Source organism: Chenopodium album, chromosome 11 (assembly GCF_948465745.1).
Source record: "Chenopodium album chromosome 11, dcCheAlbu1.1, whole genome shotgun sequence".
NCBI classification, from domain to species: Eukaryota; Viridiplantae; Streptophyta; class Magnoliopsida; order Caryophyllales; family Amaranthaceae; genus Chenopodium; species Chenopodium album.
This window is the reverse complement of record NC_137844.1, coordinates 38,786,224-38,808,806: the sequence shown is the minus strand read 5'-3', so window position 1 is coordinate 38,808,806 and position 22,583 is coordinate 38,786,224. Positions and strand designations below refer to the sequence as shown.

General features: G+C 33.1%; 1 protein-coding gene across 1 annotated transcript; it reads right to left on the bottom strand.

Annotated features, from left to right (window-relative positions):
- Nucleotides 1-13,367: 13,367 nt before the first annotated feature.
- On the bottom strand, nt 13,368-22,050 carry LOC145568859 (cationic amino acid transporter 4, vacuolar-like). Its single transcript, XM_081628248.1, has 14 exons — nt 21,633-22,050; nt 18,448-18,649; nt 18,212-18,296; nt 17,650-17,784; nt 17,401-17,519; nt 17,215-17,311; nt 16,850-17,022; nt 16,671-16,737; nt 15,953-16,111; nt 15,598-15,856; nt 15,189-15,297; nt 14,244-14,356; nt 14,015-14,090; nt 13,368-13,901 (listed from the first exon to the last, which is right to left on the bottom strand). Exons 1-14 carry the CDS (start codon nt 21,781-21,783, stop codon nt 13,763-13,765), a joined length of 1,884 nt encoding a protein of 627 aa, XP_081484374.1. The 5' UTR covers nt 21,784-22,050; the 3' UTR covers nt 13,368-13,762.
- Nucleotides 22,051-22,583: the final 533 nt, after the last annotated feature.

Sequence of the window (22,583 nt, the reverse complement as noted above, 5' to 3'; positions counted from 1 at the left end):
ACGTGATTTACAAGTTTAGACTTGGTGATGACTCATATGCAAAACAATACAATCAATCCAATATCAATTCAATCAAGTAAAGCAAGTTTTCAATTCAACTCTTGATTTATTAGTGACAAGCAATATTTATTATTGATTCCCTTAACTACCTCGGTGTATAAACACCTTGAGAGCATAAAGCACCTCACAATCTTAACCTCGTATTATAAGACTTAAATTCTTCCTTTACTCATTCTATCTCAATAATCATGAACGAGTAATAAATAAATCATTCCACATATTCACGTACTTTTGCCCTTAAGCACATCTTACAAAATCAATTCATAATAATACTTGCAAGGTAGTATAATACACAACATACGGAAATCACAATGTATAACCAAACAATTTAGCCCAGTCTTCTTTATACATGATACTAAGTTCTCGATATATCCCTAAACATGCATCTAAAGGCAAGGTTTCGTAACTCGTACGTACCTTGAATAAACGAGTCGGTAGGTCACTTTAGAAACTAGAAGTCGCCTTCTACAAAGTCCTCTCCTAAACCAAACAACAAGAACTAAATCAACACCTAAGCAAATAAATTTACAGCAATACTAACTTACTTAAAAACCTTCAAAATTTGAATTAAACAACACTTTAAAAACTTTCCTTTAATTAAAATCAAAAACTTATATATAGTTCTTTAAATATTCTTCATAAAAACCTTAAAATACACTCTTATACATGAAATTATAGCAAGTTTAAAGTTTACTAAAAATCTGAAAATTTATTTTATAAATGAAACCTCAAAATTATAATAATCTTTGAAACTACTTACATTATATGTTAAGTTAGTAGGCTTTAAACCCAAAAATTCACCAATTTAATGCATTTAGAGCTTCAAAAACAATAACCTAAAATCTGAAAATTTGATTTAGTAACAGAATGTATAAATACAACAATTTAAACTTGAAATATATAATTAGAATTCAATTAGTTTCATAAGAACTCAATCAAATCATTAAATTTCACACTTAAACCCTAAAATAAATATAATTCAAAATCTGAAAATTAATTATTTTCACAAAAAATATAATTTTAACATAATTTAATCACTATACATATAAGTAACTTGGTTAACAAGTTTTAAGCCCTAAAATCATGAAAAAAAAAGGTTTAAGCCCTAATTTTCATACTTATAAAAATCTAAAAATTTTGTCATTAAATTAAACATAGAAAAATTCACAAATTTATAACCTTTTGTAATTTATATGCATAATCAAATCATAGTTATAACAAATTAAGAACAAAATTTAAATAAAGATTAAAACTTGAATTAAATAACAAAGGGAAAAGAAAGGAGGAGGAAGAAGAGTGTGTTGTACGGATAGTGTGCGGGTGGTACAGTCAGTGGCGAACCCAGCGTTGTTCACGCTGGGTCACGTGACCTAGCAAATTTAAGGTTTACAAATTAATGAAAGCAAGAATATCACTAAAGGAATTCTGTGGTTCAGCGGTAAAATTTTGATTGTGATTTTATCCTTATATGGGCAGGGGTCAGGGATCAAATCCCACCACAAACCCTTTATGTTTTTTGTTCCCTCCAATTTATATGCTAGCCTTCCATTACATACTTTCATATGATTATACTATGTTTTGTTTTTCTTTTCTTTCATTTGATTTGTATTATTATTTGGGCCTAATTGTTCCTATTTTTCATGAAAATAAAAAATAAAAAATATGTATATTTTTTAAAAAACTTTCATATAATTTTGTTTGACTATTTTTTCCACTTGACAATTTACATATTAGCCTATTAATTTCTATAATTTTTTTCCTTCATTTCATTTTTATTGTTGTATATATAATTTTATTCTTTACATTAAAATCAAATCATATATATATATATATATATATATATATATATATATATTATTACACAATTATAATTTTTTTTTGTACATTTATTTTATTATATACATCAATTAACTAATTTAAATTATCATATGCAATGTTTGATAACTCCGAAAGTCTGAACCCATTATGGGTATTTTTTGAATCCGCCATTACTTTTATTTATTTAATTCTAGCTATGTAGTCCATAATAATAACCTATAATATATGAGTAACATCAATTAATCTTATTGATATTGTAACTTAATCTTTAGAATGAAAAAGGAAAAATACATATGATATAACAAGTTTCTTTAGTCCTAAAATTCATCATCCTCCTTCACAAAATCATCCTCCATCACAAAATCATCCTTCACAAAATTAGCCCTTTGGATCGATTGATGACGGTGACCCAGCACCCATAAAATCCTGGATCCGCCACTAGGCACAGTGGTGGTCAAAGATTGCAAACGACGGTGGCGGCTGAGCAGTGGCGGTGGCTGGGCAGCCTTTTTTTTTTTTTTGTGTGTTGATCGTGAACAGCAAAAGGGAGAAGGGGAAAGGCAGTAAGAGGGAAAAGGGGATTACGTGAGAGAGAGGAGAGTTTGAGGGTTTTTAGGAGTTTTTATATGGGCTTGGTTTCCAAGTTTAAGTAAGAGTATAATTTTATCATTGGACTTAAATAATAGTGTAAGCTTTCTTTATTCTAAAGTGGGCTATCTATATTATAAACAAAGTGGGTTGGTGCATAAGAAGAGGAATATAAATTAAATTTGTGCATATAAATTTAACACGATTCAAATAAATTTTGCATAAAATAATTTATTTAATGAAAACGAGATAAAATAATCATTTATATAATAAAGAAGTATATTATAATTTACTCTAAAATCACGGGGGATTACACTTGTTATAAAACTAATCAAATTTACCTCTAATATTTTTACTAGTCCTCATCAACTGGTCACTAGCCACCAAGGATCAACAATTAGCCAACATAACTTTCAAAATCAACCAAAGAATTCCAATTTTGCAAAATCTAACAAAAATAAATTTAATGACAATATTAACCAAAACAATACTCTATACAAAAAAAAAATAAAAAAATTAAAAAAAAAAAATAAAAACAATACTCTGTAATATTATTAAAATAGGCTTTGGAAGGAGAAGGAATGTGACTGGATTATCACAGCTTATGTATGAATGAAACTTCCAATTTTACAAAATCTAACAATAATACTACACAATACTAACAAAAACAATAATATTATTGATAATAATATTACTAACAACAATATAATAAGACCATAATGGCACCAACATTCAGGGCAAAATGCCCATTTCTTTGCACATCAGTGTAGAAAACGCCCAAAAATTTCGGATCTTGGACGGTGGTTCAAAATTTCTGAGTGTTTCCAACCTGGAGATTTCGAAATATTAGGCGTTTCTGCCCATTTCAGAAATTAAAAAAAAGACCTTTGACGTTCCGACATCCTCCACGTCAGCCTCTCCTTGTCTTTCTTTGGCATTTTCACACGATGGTGATGCGTAGATCTACATTGGAATGTTTTCGTAGTGTGGGTGGTGGTGATTTGTAAATAAAGGGAGGTGGTGGTGGTGATTGACCGGTGGTGGTGTTGGTGAAAGTTTTTGGAGTGGAGTGAATTGGGTATTGGTGTGATTGGAGATGGTAGTAACTAAAAACAATTTTGCTATACATAAGAGTAAGTTTGTAAATTTAGATTAATTAGTGGGTGTTACTTGTATATTTGAGGGCGATGTTTAACAACCCCCTTTTTTGAGAAACTCTCAATGATGCTCTTAAGTTTTTTTATTAAAAAATTTTTTCCCTCAATGGTAAACAACAAAAAAGCAAATTATATTTGGTAATCAACTATTAATGTTAGTAATTCAGTGGTAACAATAGTTAAGCAAGTTAATGAATTATTAACCATGGTTATCATTTTAAAAGGGAGGGAAAAGAGAAATGACTTAAATGCCTCTATTTAAAAAGCCAACCATATGTGTCTAATCATATTCACTAAGTAAAACCATCACACTTCATCATCTTCATTTAAATCCTCCAACCTCATTTAAAAAAATAAAAATAAATAAAAACCTTCAAAATTTTAGAACAAAGATTTTGAGGTAAGTTATCTGAAAATTTGGGTAATTTGAGGAAATTTGTAGTTGCATTTGTTGTTGGGTTTGTTGGGAAGTCTGAGAAATATAGGGGATAATTTGGGTTCGATTTTTCGAGGGATTTTGGTGAATTTTTAGATGGCTTTTGATAAAAGATGTTTGCGATTGTCATCAAGGTTTGATCTTTTGAAGAAATTACCACTTATATAGTTCGATTCAAAGTAAAATATGTATTTATTTCTGCTTTATTTTTGTTATGCTCTGTTTTTTTTTATTTTGTAGGGTTTAATACTTATTAGCTCTTAATGTTGTTGTTTATGTTGGTTCATTTGTGTGAGTAATATTGTATAATTGTTGGAATATAATAGTATTTTTTGTTTTTTTGAATTTTATTGTTAAAATTCTGGGATATTTGATTGATGATGTTAGGGTATGAATCTTATACATGTTTTATGTTCTTTATTTGTGTGATTGATGTAGAATGGGTGACAATAATGTGTTATATCTAAGTGGGCCCCATAAACAGAAATTGTAATAGAATCTGTTAATGGTAGCAAAACCTATATTTTCGGGTTTAGGGTGGTAGTAAAATAAAATAAAATAAAATTTTAGTTAGGTAGCAAGAATCAAAGTGGTGTATTTTAGTGGTAGTAAAAGTCAAATTTTCCTTAATAATACTTAATACTTTTTTTTTATTTTTTTTTTCCAAAGTGATGCATGACTGTATGATTATAGATTTTTTAGAAACATAAATATTAAAATCCTTATTTAGATTGCAGTAACTTCGAACTTTCATTGCCTTTTGAGCTTATCCTTCAATTTCCACATCTCTTTAATTATTGAGTTTTCTTTTAACATCCTCATTCTCTGCTTTGTTACTATGTTTTTCTCAATTTGTTTGGTGTTAATCCATGTGCCCCTTGCACCACCTGAAAAAAGCACAAGTGTCACATTTGTAATATAACAAATCTAGATACCCCACTTCCCTCTTCTCTCTTTTTCTCTTTTCTCTCTTATCTCTCCTCTCTCTCTAGGGTTTTTATTTTTCTTGGTCGTTTAGGCCTTCGTCAGAAATTAGACTATTTCCGACCCTTTTTCTTTGATTTAATTAGATTTTTTGTTATTTGATTTGTTTTGCTTTGTTCTCTCCATTTCACTAATAGTAAATTGCAATTGGGCACCGAGTAATGCCCACCGGTTTTTAAATGGGCGGGATTGGGTTGAAGGGAATTGGCACCGGTTCAAACTAAATCTGTGTCGTATTAGTTAAAGGCCACCGGTTCAAACCGGTGGCAATTCAAATAAAAAAAAATTGCCCCGCCTTTTCTTTCACTTTCCCCTCTGCATTTTCATTTTTGAGTTACACCCACTGTTTGTTCCCTCCTCTTTCATTTTCGAGCACTCACTCATGACCCTTCAATTCGAAAACCCTCCCCACCACCGCCCTCACTTGCAACACCGCCCACCTTCTCAACACACTGTGCCACTCCCGCCGCACCGTCCACAACCACGAGAGAACTTCAAGCCACAGCAGCGAGCACCGGAGAACTTCAAGGCACGAGAGCCAGAGCTGCGTGCTTCCATCCTCTACCACTGCCGCCGCGTCGTCCACAACCACGGCTGCTTCCCTCCTCCACCACGGCTGTCTTCTGCCCTCCATCTCTCCTCCCCTTCAACCTCCAATTATGGTGGTAATTTTCACCTCTTCCACCTAGGGTTATTTATTTTCATTTTTTTTGGCATTTTGAACAATTATTTTTAATGCTTTACCTATATTTTGTTTTGCATTTTTAACAATTTTTGGGCATATGAGCAAACTCAAGTTAGGGTTTGTTAATTTTAGGTGGTTTTAATGTTTAATTTTCAATAAATTAGAGATTAGTAACCTTGTTAGTTTGTTGAATTTTGGTTTGTAGATTTTAACTTAGTTGAATTGTGTATTTAGCTAAAAAAATATAGTAACCTTGTTTTAATGAATCTTGTTTTAATTAATCTTCATTTTACTCAATAAACTAATTTTTTTTAGAACCTTATTTTAATTAATCTTCATTTTATTCAATAAACAAATTATTAGTAACCTTGTTTGTTTATTGAATTGATTATTTAAAAATATAATGTAGTGGAATAACTTTGATAGTTTTGATGATTCAAGTATGCATACAATAATAATAATTGAATATGTTGTGTATGCATGAATTAATTGATAAGTAGGGTTAGTGTTTAATTTGTAGGCATTTTGAACAATTATTTTGAATTCTATACCTATATTTTAATTTGTATTTTGAACAATTATTGGGCATTTATGAGTAAACTAAAGTTAGTTAGGGTTTGAATATAATTTAACCTCAATTTTGATTTTTGGTAGTTAAATTGTCTAAATTGCATTTTTTTTTTTTTGTATTATGTTTCTTTTTGTGAATTTTAGGTGTTTTAAATGGGAAATTTTAAAAAAAATTAGAGATTAGTAAGCTTGTTAGTTAGTTGAATTTTGATACTTAAAATATATTGTGGTTGAATTATTAATTAGCAAATGTGTTATAAATTAGTGAATAAATATAATTGAGCAATGTATGTGATTTCAAGCCTTAGACACCTAAAACAAGGTAACATTGACATGTTATGAGAAAGAAATAGTTCATTTGATAAGAAATATAGAAAATGGGCAAAGTAGAAGTCATATAGGCATTATTTGGGTCATTTTGGATGAAATATACTCCGAACTTAATAAAATACTCTTTTGATGCGATTTCAAGCCTTAGACACCTAACACTAGGTAATATTGACATGTTATGAAAAAGAAATAGTTCATTTGATAAGAAATGTAGGAAATGGGCAAAATAGAAGTCATATAGGCCATATTTGGGCCATTTTGAGTAAAATGCGCCATAAAACTTAATAAAATGCTCTTTTGATGTGATTTCAAGCCTTAAACACCTAAAACTAGGTAACATTGATATGTTATGAGAAAGAAATAGTTTATTTGATAAGAAATGTAGAAAATAGGGTACATAGAAGTCATATAGGCCATATTTGGGCCAATTTTGATAAAATGCGTCTTAAAACTTAGTAAAATGCACTTTTGATGTGATTTCAAGCCTTATACACCTAAAACTAGGTAACATTGACATGTTATGAGAAAGAAATAGTTTATTTGATAAGAAATGTAGAGAATGGGGTACATAGAAGTCATATAAGCCATATTTGGGCCATTTTTGTTAAAATACGTCTTAAAACTTAGTAAAATGATATTTTTATGTGATTTCAAGCCTTAGACACCTAAAACTAGGTAACATTGACGTGTTATGATAAAGAAATAGTTCATTTAATAAGAAATGTAGAAAATGGGCTAAATAGAAGTCATATAGGTCATATTTGGGCCATTTTTGTTAAAATGCGTCTTAAAACTTAGTAAAGTGCTCTTTTGATGTGATTTCAAGCCTTAGACACCTAAGACTAGGTAACATTGATATGTTATGAGAAAGAAATAGTTTATTTGATAAGAAATGTAGAAAATGGGCTAAATAGAAGTCATATAGGCTATATTTGGGCCATTTTTTGTTAAAATGCGTCTTAAAACTTAGTAAAATGATATTTTGATGTGATTTTAAGCCTTAGATACCTAAAAACAGGTAACATTGACATGTTATGAGAAATAAATAGTTCATTTGATAAGAAATGTAGAAAATGGGGTACATAAAAGTCATATAAGCCATATTTGGGCCATTTTTGATAAAATGTGTCTTAAAACTTAGTAAAATACACTTTTGATGTGATTTCAAGCTTTAGAAACCTAAAACTATGTAACATTGACGTGTTATGAGAAAGAAATATTTCATTTGATAAGAAATGTAGAAAATGGGCTAAATAGAAGTCATACAAGCCATATTTGGGCCATTTTTGTTAAAACGCGTCTTAAAACTTAGTAAAATGCTATTTTGATGTGATTTCAATCCTTAGAAACCTAAGACTAGCTAATATTTGACATGTTATGAGAAACAAATACAAAATACATAATTTTTAACCTAATTAATTAATTCTAACATAATTTTTATGTATTTCAAGTTTTGCAAGGTACAAAAGGATAGTCCGTTGACAAGCAAGGAACTTAATGAAGTTCCAGACATGTTGGCGTCTTTTATCACCTTTAACTTGTAAATGTCACTTCTATTTAAATTTATGTTTTGTTAACTTTTTAACTACATTATTCATTAATTAATTAGTATTGTTTGTATATATATCTGCCACTTTTATTTAGGAAAAATTGCTCCCATTAATCTTAACTTTGCCTCGTCCGCCCAAATTAATCCCTACTTTGGATTATTCCCCATTACTCCCAACTTTATGGGGTATTAATTTCTATTGCACCCAAATGACTTGGAACCGGTTGAAGAGGTAAATTTTGCTGACTTGTGATTAGTTGCACACGTGTCGCAACCGGATTGGTTCAAAAGTAAAAAAAATTAAAAAAAAAATCAAAACATAAAAATAAAAAAATAAAAAAAAAAACCACCCAGCCCGCAGCCCACTGCCAACCATCCCCTTTCCCCTAGAGCACCGACCACCAAAGTAGCAGTCGGAAATCGGAAGGGAAGGGGCGAAATCGGCAGGGATGCGAGGGAGGTGGTCAGAACTTGTAGGGAATGGGATGAGAGGGCGGGAATCGAGGAGGAAGGGAGCGGAAATGAAGGGGAAAAGGCCAGAAACGGAGGAGAAGGGGGAGGAAGGAGAAGGGCGAAAACTGAGGAGAAGGGGGAGGAAGGAGAAGGGCGTCGTTTTCCGGCAGCAAGGGAGGGGTTTTCGGGGGTGGGGGAAGGGAAAGGGGTGGGTTTTCGGGGGTGGGGGAAGGGAAAGGTGTGGGTTTCGAGGGCGAGGGAGGGTTGGGCACCGATTTCCGGCAGCGGGGAAGGGGGTTTCATGGCTGGGCGCTGAATTCCGACAGTGGGGGAGGGGATTTAGGGCTGGGTGCCGTTTCCGGCAGTAGGGGTTGGGTGTTTTCCGGGACAGGGGTGGGAGGCGGGGTTTGGTTTTTTTTTAATTTTATTTTTTTTTTAATTTTTTTTGGACCTATCACGTGTTGACACGTGTCTGGTAACTTGCAATATTAGGTTAGATTACCGGTTGGGTGTAATAGAAATTAATACCCCCTAAAGTTGGGAGTGATGGAGAATAATCCAAAGTAGGGATTAATTTGGGCGGACGAGGCAAAGTTCAGATTAATGGGAGCAATTTTTCCTTTTATTTATTGTATTACATTTGGGAATATTTATATCTATATATGTATTGTTGTTCTTATTTCAATTTAGAAATTATTCTTAAAATAATTATTATTAATTATAATAATAATAATATTATTATTGATAATTATTAATGATAATTATAATTATTATTTTTTTAATATCAATTATAAGTGCAAGAAAAACAGGTTATTATTGAAGGAAAAGCAGGTTTTTTTTTATTATTGTAGGAAAACAGGAAAAAAATTTTAAAAAAATTACATGAAATGGCACCGGTTAACCGTTGCCAATAAGTTATAATACCAAAAAAAAAAAGCCTAGGAATAATTTTTGGCATCGGTTAACTGGTGGCATAAATTATTTATGCCACCAGTTAACCGGTGCCAAAAAAGGTTTTCCCACTGGTTTTGAACCGGTGGCATTTGTTGGATGAATTGACATCCCTCAAATACTCAACGGTTCAAAACTGGTGGGTTATGGGGGTTTTGAACCGGTGCATTTTTGCTTTTTTCTACTAGTGTTTGTGAGAGTCAGTCCCAATTTTTTTGAATTTTTCCCAATTTTCTGGGATTTTGATTCTCATCTGTGGATGAGAATTTTATTCTTAGGGTTTTAATAATAATAATTGAGAAGGTGATTTGGATTCATAAGGATTTAGGGTTTGTCATCAACTCTACAATCAAAACCTCAGCGCAGATTGCAAAGGTCTCTACTTGGAAAGATGCAAAGACATCGAAAATGATTGCTCGAGTCAAGTTTGAAACGGTGGAGTGTGAGCTATGCTCGATATGCAAAATAGTTATGATTTTGATTATAAAAGTTATGTTATTTACTCTAAATATGTGGTTTACAAATCTTTATTATTATTGTAGATGTCGTATGACTATATATTAATGATAATATTCTTCTCTCTGTCAAAAAAATAAAAAATCTAGATTTTTCAGTATCTCAAAGCTTTAATTACCACATTTATTTTTATAAGTTGGACAAAAATGCATATAAATTAAACTTAGAAGTTGATGATGATGATATGAACATAATTTGACAAGTTTAGGGAGTTAAACTAAATCAATTATGCTATAGGACATTATAAGAGAAAAACGAAGAAAAGTGTTAGTTGGTTTGCGTGGTCCTTTGGTATTATATATAATATAGGGTGTTGCTATATTCAAAGGCGAATCTTTTTAGGGGCTCGTCAGGCCTTGGCCCCTCTTAGAGTCTGATCCAAAACAATGTTAAGAACTTAGAAGCAAATTAGAAAGAAAAAAAAAACCAATATGTAGCCCATTGCAACCAACAATCCAAAAACACTTAGCTACCATATATAAATATATTCCTTATTTCCTTTATTTGTTTTTACTTGGGCCAAAATCACATATGATAATTTGACCCATCTCTTCAATACATAATTGTCAGTAACTCAATGCTAGCCCCTGCCAACTTTCCCAATACAAATTCTATTTTTTTCTAAAAAAAACATCCTAAATTCTATATAAGCAATGATAATTCATTAGAGATTAATTGCTATTCATATTTATTTTATTTTCACTTTTATTTGACAGGTAAATATTTTTATTTAATATATAATGAGTACATAGAATTATAAATTGATCATTTTTTTTTAATTTTTAATATGGGATAATACTTTATAGATACTTAAAAAATAAGGTGACACTCTTATATATTGTTACTAGTGTGTACCTTAGTTTGAGTTTAGAAATTGAACGTTAATTCGGCCTCCCAAAAGAAAGTTGTCAAGATCCGTCACTGGCTATATTATCGGCAAACTACCAAATATTTATGTGGACGTCCCCAACATAAAACTTTTATAGTAGTACTTACTGTGTTTGATATATTCAAGTCCATTGTTGGTTACCAACCTTAATGGCTAACTTGGTTGTATCCAATGTCATACTTGTCGATTTCTTGAGGTCTTACTGAAAATTATGCAGAATCGTTCATCATCTACCCCAATTGACACTATTCATTATATTTTTGATAAGCTTTCATGATCCAAAATGCTCAACTCTTAGTCATCAACAACAACACAACATCGCAAGCGGTTAGCTTTACCACCTCCATTTTCAAATTTGATCTATATTAATAAAGAAAATTATATTACCTTGCAAAACTATTTAGTAGTATATTTAAAATTTTATTTTCACGATTAAAACCTAGTAATGTTAATAAAATTTAGAATAACCCCTCTTTTTATTTATGAAAATAAAATTTTTTGAAATCAAATCAACCAGAAAAACTCGAGAAAAAAAAGAGATAAATTATTGATGATATTTATGTTGCGATGAGAGAATTAAAGTTTTATATAACCTATAGTTACCGTGTCAGTGAGTGAGTTTGATTATCAATATTAAGAGATTAGATTAGAGGAGAGAGTAATTACAAAAACCACCTTCTACGTGATTTTTATATTGTACTTCTACAAAATCAAATGAGTGTATACTTTTTTTCCTCTTTTTTAATTGCATGAATTGTATCATTTGCAAAAACAAGAAAACTAAAACAAGAAAATTTAAAAACTCATGTGATATGAGAGGTAGAGAGAATTTATTAATTAAAAAAAGAGTGATATATGTATTTTTTAAAGAAAATTTTAGATTTTAACATCAGCAAAAAAAAACCCTAAAATGGTTTTCAACACCCCCATAAAAAAACAATTAATTTTAACACCATAACATTTTTCAAAAATTTGATTTTACCACCACTTAACTGATTCAGTTCAAGAATCCGTTAAATGGGGCCATAAAGCCACGTGTTGCTTTATTAATGGCCAAAAAAAAAAACAAAAAATTAAACAAAAAACCTAAATCTACCCAGCCACCCCAACCCCACCACTGCCACCTTCACCAACGTTGCCGGCGGGTAGTCGACAGCGCACTCCTTTCCCTCCCTCCCCCAACCCACCCACCTGAACCTTCCCCTTCCCTTTCCCGCAATCATAATCGGCCCCAAAAACCACCAAACCAAAACCCTCCTTCCCCAAAACGGCCACGAATCCGGCCACAAATGACCGAAATTGGCCGGTTAAGGCCACTCAGCCCAAAACCGGCCGATTTCAGCCATTTGTGGCTGGATTCGTGGTCGTTTTGGGGAAGGAGGGTTTTGGGGATGGAGGTTTTGGGACCGATTACCGTTGTGGGAAAGGGAGGGGGAGGGTTCAGGTGGGTTGGGGGAGGGGATGCACTGCCCGCTGCCCGCCGACAGCACTGGGTGAAGGTGGCAGCGGTGGGGTGGTGATGGGGCTGGGGTGGGGCGGGGTGGTGGTGGGGCTGGATAGATTTAGGTTTATTATTTTTTTTTAAAAAAATTTCTTTTCTTTTTATTTTTATTTTTTTAAAACAAATAAAATGTTGACACGTGTCACTGTGAACCCCACTTAACGGAATTTTTGGACAAAAACCGTTTAGTGGTGGTAAAACCCATTTTTTAATAATTTGTCTTGTGTTAAAATTAATTTTATTTTTATTTTTATTTTTTATGGGGTGTTAAAAAACCATTTTGGGGTTTTTTTGCTGGTGTTAAAATCCAAAATTTCCTTTTTTTTTTTAATAAAAATTGATTCATATATAAAAAGTCATACGACATCTATAAAGATATTTAAATCTAATACATACATGACAATTGAATCAAATAAAAACTTCCTTTCAGCAAAGCTACTATTGTTGTTGCAATCGTACATTCTGCATACCCTCTTTCATATCGTTGTGATTTACAACCTTCTTCGACGAGGGGTCTATCGATTTGTTGTAGCCGTGAGGTCTGATTCAATTGATTACAATCGAAGTATTAACCTCTTTCTCAATCTCACACAAATCTTTACCCATGAAACAAATTCTAGCATACTAAACTCAAAAAATAAAAACAAAACTCGAACAAAGCCCACCATAGGAGTACTTACTATACTCAAACCCATCATAGGGGTACTTACTAAAGAGAAAGGGTCAAAAAAAGGCAAATTTTCGAAAAAATTTGACTATTTCTGGCCTATGAAACACTTTTTTTTGAAGAACTCTAGAGAGAAAAATTATAGAGGAAACACCTATAAAAGAGTGATATATCTAATTTAATACTTCAATATTTCCACATTTGCACTCAAAATTGTTCAAAAAATAAATTAATGAATAAATATAATAATAAAATCTTTGTCCAATGTCAAAAAAATGTTTTCAATTCGGATAAAGCACTACATTGTATACCTATTGTCTTGTTGAACATGGTTTCCCTATAATGGTTTCTTGAATGGGGTGTTGTTTTGACTCAGAACACCCTTGGTAACAAATTCTGTATACATTTGACTGTACAAATTGATATACATTATTGGCTTATTGCCTATGATTTTTCTAAATATATATTCACATGATAGCAACAAATCGACAGGCAGTGGTTCTCCCAAGTCCCACCCCAGCAACAATGAAATGAAATTCACCGGAGAAGTTCAGGAAAGGGACAGTGGCCACTGGCCAATAGAAAGGATGAAACTAAGAATAATTTGGTTAGGGGGAGTATATATCTTCCGTACGAGTAATGGGCACATATGATGCTTCCAACAGTAAGCTGTGTGTTCGGCCATAGAAGAGGTAAACTAAAGCTCCTAGAAGCAGCCATACTGAAACACGAATCCAAGTCCCGATGCTGCCAAAAGTGAAATCAAAGTCAGTTCCCTTATAAGCAACTGAAGGGAAATAATGATGATTTTCCATAACTAAGCTACACAATGAACATCAGATCGATAAGAAGATACTCACCCAAGATTTATAAGAAGGTACGTATTCAAAAGCATACAGGTAGCTGGCAGGTATGGAACAAATGGGCATATAAAGCCTGAAGACAGGAAATAGAAAAAAAGAACTTACAATTGTCAGATGATTAAAATAAGAGAAAAAGGCATGAAAAAGATCAAGCTCTAAAGTTCACTCTTAATATTTCCACGCCTAGCAGGGTCAGAGATGACGTGATAGGACATTTCTAGTTTACCTCCTGTGTGTCCAAATACGCCTGCTGCATCATCTTGACCTATGAATACAAGGCCTGTTGTCCCAGCCAAAAATATAGCACCACCAATTCCACAGAGTATGATGCGAGAGGAGCTGGCAGTACATAAACAAAGAATTACATCACAGATAAGATGATAAACCATGTGGCATAAGAAAGATCCTTCACCATAACACAGAACTGCTAAAACATAATTAGCCCTCATTATAAGTACATGACACAATTTAGCTCCTTCACCATTCCCAATATTAACAGAAGATAGTAAAGAGAACTCTAAATTGCTACATTTAAACTTTAAGACTAAGATAAATTTGTTGAAAAAAGCTTCTTGAATATAACAGCATAGATTCAGTAATTCATGGTAAGAACTAGTAGGATAGCATCAGCCATCAATTTCAGCTTGTGAATGGCCAAAGCAATTGCTATATTAATCTTCTTGTTTGCTATTATGTAGAAATAATTATAAAAAACGGTTCAATGTAAAATAAAATAGAGCAAAAGTCGAAAGTGAATGGAGAAATAGTTTATAAAAGTGATGAATTGGAGATAGAAAAAAGTTAAATTTAACGGAAAGAGAAGCAAAATGTTACGAAGTATTCATAGGGAAAACAAGAAGATTAAATTTTAAAATGGGACATCCTAAAACAGAAAACAAGAAGATGGTAATGAAAACAAATAGGTATTAAAGAAAAAGGTTTTATGATGACAATTGACGCAAGATGAAAGATAAAATTTCTTTGTATGTAGGAGCTACACAAAAGTACATATCCATCTTTGGACAGCCAAGTTGATTACTCTCTGTCCTTGCCTCTTTTGTACGGAGTATTACTTAACAAGATATACTTGAAAACATCTTAAATACTAGCTTAAACGGCACATGCTTCCCCCATCAACTCAAAAAAATAATTCAATTTGAAGACAAAATACCTGGGAAGGAATGCTGCTGAAGCTGAAGATGTAAACACAATGACACCTATGCAAATAATAGTTACCAACCATGCAGCCAATTGTCGTCTTCTCTGCCCCTTTTGGTTGTCTTCTTGTACAAAAAATTCAAAATATCTTTAGGAAGAATGTGAAAGGGAATAAAAGGTCAAAACATGCCTGAAAGGCTTTCAAATGGATTCTTATTTTTTGGTTTTTCTCCTAACTAGCACTAATGGAGAAACAGATCATACAAAATGTGTTGCTCTTTGTGCTCAAGGTGTCAGGAAAGGCACCTCAAAAAGCAAGCACTGAAGTAAAGGGGAAAGAAAGAACTTGACATGGAAAGCAAACTCAAGTAAAACTGAGCAATACACTTTGAAATCACTGCCTCCTGTAGTATTGTTATTACCTAAATTTGTTTCTTGGTCAACAGATGCTCCATGACATGGGTCTCTTTTCAGAATTAAGCCTCGACAATCGCCCCCCGATGAAATAAAAGGATCTTTAACAACTGCCTCATCAGCTCCCTGCATATTCTGACCATGGCCACCTAAAGAAGAAGATTCTCCAGCAGATGGTAGGGGATGTACTTCAATTGGTGGAATATATCTGATCACTAGTACTGATAATGCAACTGAAGTAAATGCGAGCAATGTACCCACACTGACCTGCATTTAAAAATCAGCATGTGCTTATGTGCCCAAATTATAATCCACCACAGGAAGCATTCACCATCTTTAAATTGCCTAGTAATGTAAACATACCATTCCAGCCAATTCATCCACGTCCATACAGAATGCAATTACAGCAGCAAGAATACCAACTGCAATTGTTCCCTTCACCGGAACTTGGGTCCGTTTATCAATAACAGAAAAGAAGGATGGTAACAAACCATCTCTAGCCATGGCCATCAGAATTCGAGACTGGACAGATTAGCACAGTAACTAATTAGCATAGTAAAGATAATTCTGCTTTACTTAGAGTCATTTCGAGAAATGACCCTGACATCTAAGCAACTTCCTTAAGTTGTCCATTAAATTAGATAGAAAATTGTAACATTGAACTAGATAGAAAATTTATTGCAAGACATAAAAGTTATCCATTGAATTAGATAGAAATTTTGACATCATTTATAACTATTTGCCGCTTAAAGTTCCACCACCTTCTCTCACGATCATCTTCTTCAATTTCTCCTCATCTTTCATTTAATCCCACCTTCCTCTCTTCTCAGCTGCCAACACCACTACCACCACCCACAAAATTCCCTTTGGCTCCGGAACAGACATGTCAAACAGTCCAGTCAAGTCAGGTCGCGTAAGCTTATAGTCAGGTTTTTTACTGGTCGGAGCATTTCAATTTCAATTGGTAATTGCATGACCAATTGACCTTAACCAATTTTTTCTTCTATTATAAATGGTTATACTTTAAAAAATCTTTAGAAGGTTATCGAAACAAAAGACTTAGTTGTAATCAAATGCATACCTGAGGAAGAAGAGACCCCATCAATGATGCAAGCAGGGCCATAACTGCTCCAGTTGTCACTATTAAACTGCACTTGACAACCAAAAAAATAAACCAAGTGAATAACCATTCACAGTTATTATTCTCAGGGTATTATATATCAATGTCATAACATAGACAACAAAGGGATATAAACTTACGCTGCCCATTCTACGCCATACACAGAGAATGCAGATGAAATCGGGGTGTCCTTATCCAAATCATAATAAGGAACTAGACCGACAATAATAAAAGAAAGAATCATATAAAGTACACAACTCAAGAATAACGAGATCCCTATTCCCAAGGGTAAGTCTTTCTTCGGATTTTTAACCTGCACCACCAATATACAAGGAATTCAAAAAAAAAAAAAATAATAATAATACAATATATTAAGAAAAACAACGGTCAATCATAGCCTGTTGAACAAATCAAAAGGTGTAATTTCAGCCTACCGCTTTTCACATACTTGAATCCTCTACATTCAAATCAAAAGTATTTAAAAATTAGGAGTACTATTTATTACCTCCTCGGCAGTGGCAGTAACCGAATCAAACCCAATATATGAAAAGAATACAGTTGCAGATCCGCCAAGCACTCCGTTTATACCAAAAGGTAAGTATCTGAATCAGACAAAGAACTCAAAATTATCAACTGATTTGATTTTTAAATTACATTTTTGTAATAACATTCACATAAGGAAGCTACTAACCCACTTGAAAGTTCATATCCCACCCATCCATTCTTGAAGGCGAGGTACCCACCAGCCACAATAACAAAAAGTAATGCACAAACATTTATAGATGTAACAATTGTCTGAGCCAAGGTACTCTGGAACCAAAAAAAAAAAAAAAAAAAAAAAAAACACATTATTACTGAAAGATATTAATGATCCTTAATTTTGGGTTCTACAAGAAAATTAGACAAAGCTGCTGATTCTCTGAAATAGATTTACACATACTTCCTTTATTCCAGTGCACAAGAGTACTGTGGCTATGATGACCAAGGCTGCAGCACATGGATCAACTACAATGCCAAATATTGTATGACGCGTAAGGAATACCGGCAGATTACCCTCTCCTCCAAAACATAAGGCCTGAAACCACAGCAAAATCTAGTATAAGAAGGCAGCAGTATGCTTTCTACATCTGGTGGAAGCAAGTCATCCAGTGTTCTTACTTATTCTCCCAATATGTAGAAAATAAAAGTCTATGGATCCAATATTAATTTAAGAAGCATATTTCTTCAACTTATTCCCATCAATCCATAATTGATTAAATTGTTGATATGAGACCCTAGATGTTCTAGCACTGAACAATCAGTACATATGCCAAATGATAGCATTTTCTGAATTTCTGCAGGTTCTAACTCCTTGGATCTTGGAATATGACTGGATGTGTCAGTGACTAATAACCTAAATATTTTACTATTAAAATGGAAACAATGCTTGTTCAGTGGCAACAATGCAAACCAACATAAATTGGACATAATTCACATAAACATGAAGAAAAACAATACAGTACCAAATTTGGGGATACACCACGAGCAACAACTGAAGCACCAATGGCATACTCCAGCGTTAGACCCCAACCAATTATCCATGCAACACTGCAATCAATTATGAAATACACCATTTGACAGTCATACGTAGAAAAATTCACAGCAAGATCTAACACATTTAAAAGCAAGGGTTCATCAAGAAGCACATAAATAAAGCATCTCAGACCTTATTATTATTATCAGAAAAACAATGACTTACCCTTCCCCAATACATATGTATGAATAATGGTAAGCACTTCCAGCTGAAGGGCAACGGCAGGAAAGCTCTGTGTAGCAAATTGCAGACAAGGCAGCCGCTATCCCAGCTATCAAGAAAGCAATAGGAAGGGCAGGGCCTGTCTGTTCTCTTGCAACAGTTCCAATGAGGATATAAACCCCAGCACCAATAGTGGTTCCAACACCTGCAGCACATACAAATTAAATGTAAATCAGAATCTAAGAATTTAAATTACTACTGAATACTATACACACACACACACAGACAGAGAAAGAGAGAGAGAGAGAGATGTGAAGATAAATATGCAGATACCGCTATGTTACTCATACACTTCACTTTACCTCAAATAATCATGTTGGATCCTAAACATTCAGAAATGGGTAGGACACTTACACCCTTCATTTTGGACCCTAATCATAAAATGTTTCCACAAAAACCCGAGTTGGACATGGGTACTCGAGTTCTGGCAACTTAGCAGATAAACAAACCTCTTGTTATCATAGTCTAAAAAGACATCTTAGTGTCTCTTTTGTTGGTGATATATTTTGGAAGAAGACTTCATCTAATAATGGAAATATGAGTAGAAGAGAGCTCTAAACAAAGGAACTCACCACTAGTTAACAACATTATCAGCTATAGCTAGCCATGGGCTAGTTCATATAGGATTGGCCATAGTTCAGACTGGAATTTGCCAAAAATTCCCCAATAAACGGGCACATCATGGATAAGGCATTGGGGCAGGCTAGTTCTGGCCAAAAATAAACTGGCTGTGGACCTTGTTTATGCCGGGCATATGCATATTAGCTTCTTCAGTAAAACAGATTTAAATTTGTAATTGAGTTTAGCAAGGCAAGGCCTATCGTGCATTGATCTGGTTCAGGCTCAAAAAATTGACCTCACACCTGTGAACCACCGCACCTAAGACTGAAGTCACTGAACTTTTGTCATATCTAACCTGATTCAGTATCAGGCCTAATTTACTAATTTAGACAGGATGGATGAGCCAGTCAAGAATTTCTAGCTTCTTTTGGAAAACAATTAATTTGAAAATCTGCTTCAACTAAGCGCGGCCTATTGTGCATTGGTCTTATTCACACTGAATTATCAACCTCGAGCCTGTGAAACACCGCACCTATTTCATATCTAAGAATGAACTAGTGCTTCAACTAAGAATGAACCTGTTCCATATCTAAGCCGATTCAGTACCAAGCTTAATTCTGAGCCAGTCACAAAATTTATAGCTTCTTCTGAAAATAGACCCGCTTTAAAAACATGATATAACTAGTCAAGACCTATTGTGCATTGGTCTGGCTCAGGTCGAAAAGATTTACCTAGAGCCTGAGAACTACCACACCTAAGACTGATCCTGCGCCATACCTAAGCTATTCAGTACCAGGCCTAATCTAGACAGAATTTGAAGAGCCAGTCATGAATCTGCCCTTTGGCTTAACTCTTTACACCAACATTATGCTATTGCTTCTCAACAGGATACAATTTGTGGCATAATTAGGGATGCTGAATGAACTTAGCCTCTCCATTTGATCTTGATCCATAACTAATCGACCATCCATTACTTTATAATAAGAGAGAAGCATATTTCACAAGCAATCTTGATCTGGTCTAGTATAAATCAGGAAAAGAAAAGGAAAGAAAAAAAATAAATAAATAAAACCCTAAATTGTTTGGCTCCATTTAAATGAGAGTGGAACTCAATGCTCAAAAAGATGTAAATAATACATCTTTATGTTTTAATCAAGGAATTAGCTAGGCTTTAGTGTTTAGTAGCACAGGAGTCATTCACTTCAACTCCCTCCTTAGCTTTCAAAGTCCAAGTAATTGTTCTTTCCTGTATCATTCTTGCAGATATAAGTTGCATAAACACTTTGCTTGGTTCGTACATAAACCTTGTAGAACAAATTAAGGTCAAATACACACACTAACATGTAACAAATACTCCGTTCCTAAAAGAGCAAAAGTAGGAACCGACACTCTTAAGTAAGCAGATTACCACATAACGATGGAACATGGTACACATTAAAGTTCAAGTTCCAGGGAAAAAAAAAACATTCATACAATGTAGCTTTGGTTTAGCATGGAACTTGCACTTCCAAAGTCAGCTTCCACACAAGTATACAGCCAAACATCACTCTCAATAATTACAATTTTTTCAGGTAGTTTTTGTATTTCCTTAAATATAGAACTACGTACAGAAAGCGAAGGGTTGGAAGAAAAAGAGTAATAAACTCATCTTATATCAATCAAGTCACATATACATATATACATTTATTATACTCCATATATACTTATATTTGACACTTGACAGATGAATAAGTGCTGCAGATGCAAGACTCAGAAGCCCAACCACTGGTTGTTTGAGACAAGGCAGGCTGACTTTCCTGGCCTAATAGCACTTGTACTTGGGACTCGGCTTGAACCATATTCATTAAGACAGCAGCTGGATGATAGGCATGAAAGAACATGCAGGACAAGACAACAAACTGGAGACTGGAACAGCTAGACTTACTGTCTTTTTGGCTAAAACAACCAATATGGTGAACCTACCTAGCAAACTTTTATTAAGTTACCAAAAAAATTGAAAATTAATAAATAAATCCTGGCAACTAATGCTAAGAAAAGCCAATTTTCACATGATGTTAAAAACTGAGAACAATCTAATTTCAATAAATTCCTTCATCTAATTTCTATTTTTCGCCCATGGATACTTTATAAATATATTCGTTCAAAACCCAAGTTGTTTATCAAATTATCAGCAAACCGAGAAACCCGAGTTCTAAGATGTGACATAACATCATATTTCAGATAATAATTAGTGGATTCAGTCTTCAAGCTAATCCAGCATGAACAAATATCTTCAAAATTAGTAGCAATTTTGCATTCCTTCTAACATTCAAAAATTCAAAAATTCCAATCTTTAAATAATTCTCAAACACAAATGATTCCACTTTGCCTATAACATTAATTAATGCCAATCTATAAAAAAAATTCAAACATAAATGATTTCATTTTCCCTATAACATTGATGCTGAAACAGCACAGTAACATAAGCATGGCATTAACATCATATCACAAATTCACAATAAACAAAAAATGATTAATTTAAACACAACTAAAAACAAAATTCAAAAGTAAAGAAAGGAAAAATATACCAATTCCAACAAGATCAAGAACATTTAATCTCTTGGCTAATTGTTGATGACCATGATTTATGTTGAGATTTTCAGAGTCCACTTGCTTTCTTCTTCTTAAACCTCTGAAACCCATAAAACATTGTCCACCATATTCATTCATAACAGCCATCAATTAAAAAACACAAATTTTAAAGCCACAAATTTGATTGTTTCACGTTCACCAAATTGCGTTTTTTTTTTTAATTTTTGTTCTTCAAAATATAATTTTCAGAATGAAAATCATGTCAAAGTGAAGAATCCAATTCTGGGTATGGAAAATGAATAAATTTGACAAACAAATGCAAAGTAAGCTTTTTGTGGGAATTAATTTGTAACAAATACCCATCAACCAATTTGAGATTTAAATTAAGGGACAAGGAAATTTAGAGTGGACCAGATTAATAAATAAAAATAAATAATTAATTAATAAATGGGTTGACTATATGTGTATGTAGGTTATTTGTTCATTGTTGAGTGCTGACGTAAAGAAAGAGGTGAGATTGTGAGAATGAGAATCTTGTACGAGATTCAAAAGTTGTAAAGGAAGAGATTCAAAACAAATTAAGGGGTCCCAAACTCCGAAACAAACACTCAAAGAGGCCTTTGAAGTTTTAAAAGTAGAGGTGATGTTTTGTGAATATTGAATAGAGGTGTCAAAATCAAACTTCATCCGATTTAATTTGAAACTTAGTTGAACAATATACGATTTAGATTTAAATCATATGGACACAATAATTTAGCATGATCCAATTTTGAAAATTGACTCAACTCAATGCAATCCAACTTCTCCGATCCAATCATCCGAATTGACACCTCTAATATTGAATAACATTCTCAATGGTTATATTTTCATTCTTGTTCAAGTGATATATTTAAGGCAATCATCAATAATCTAATATATATAAATAAAGTAGGCATTTTTGGAGAGTA

What these genes read in the sequence shown, in the direction of transcription:
- LOC145568859 (XM_081628248.1), bottom strand. Translation starts at nt 21,783, where the DNA reads ATGGCTGTTATGAATGAATATGGTGGACAATGTTTTATGGGTTTCAGA. An exon ending in TATGGCGTAGAATGGGCAGC is followed by an intron (nt 16,738 to 16,849) that starts GTAAGTTTATAT and finishes TGTCAAGTGCAG; the next exon opens with TTTAATAGTGACAACTGGAG. An exon ending in CGTATTTGGACACACAGGAG is followed by an intron (nt 14,091 to 14,243) that starts GTAAACTAGAAA and finishes TCCTGTCTTCAG; the next exon opens with GCTTTATATGCCCATTTGTT.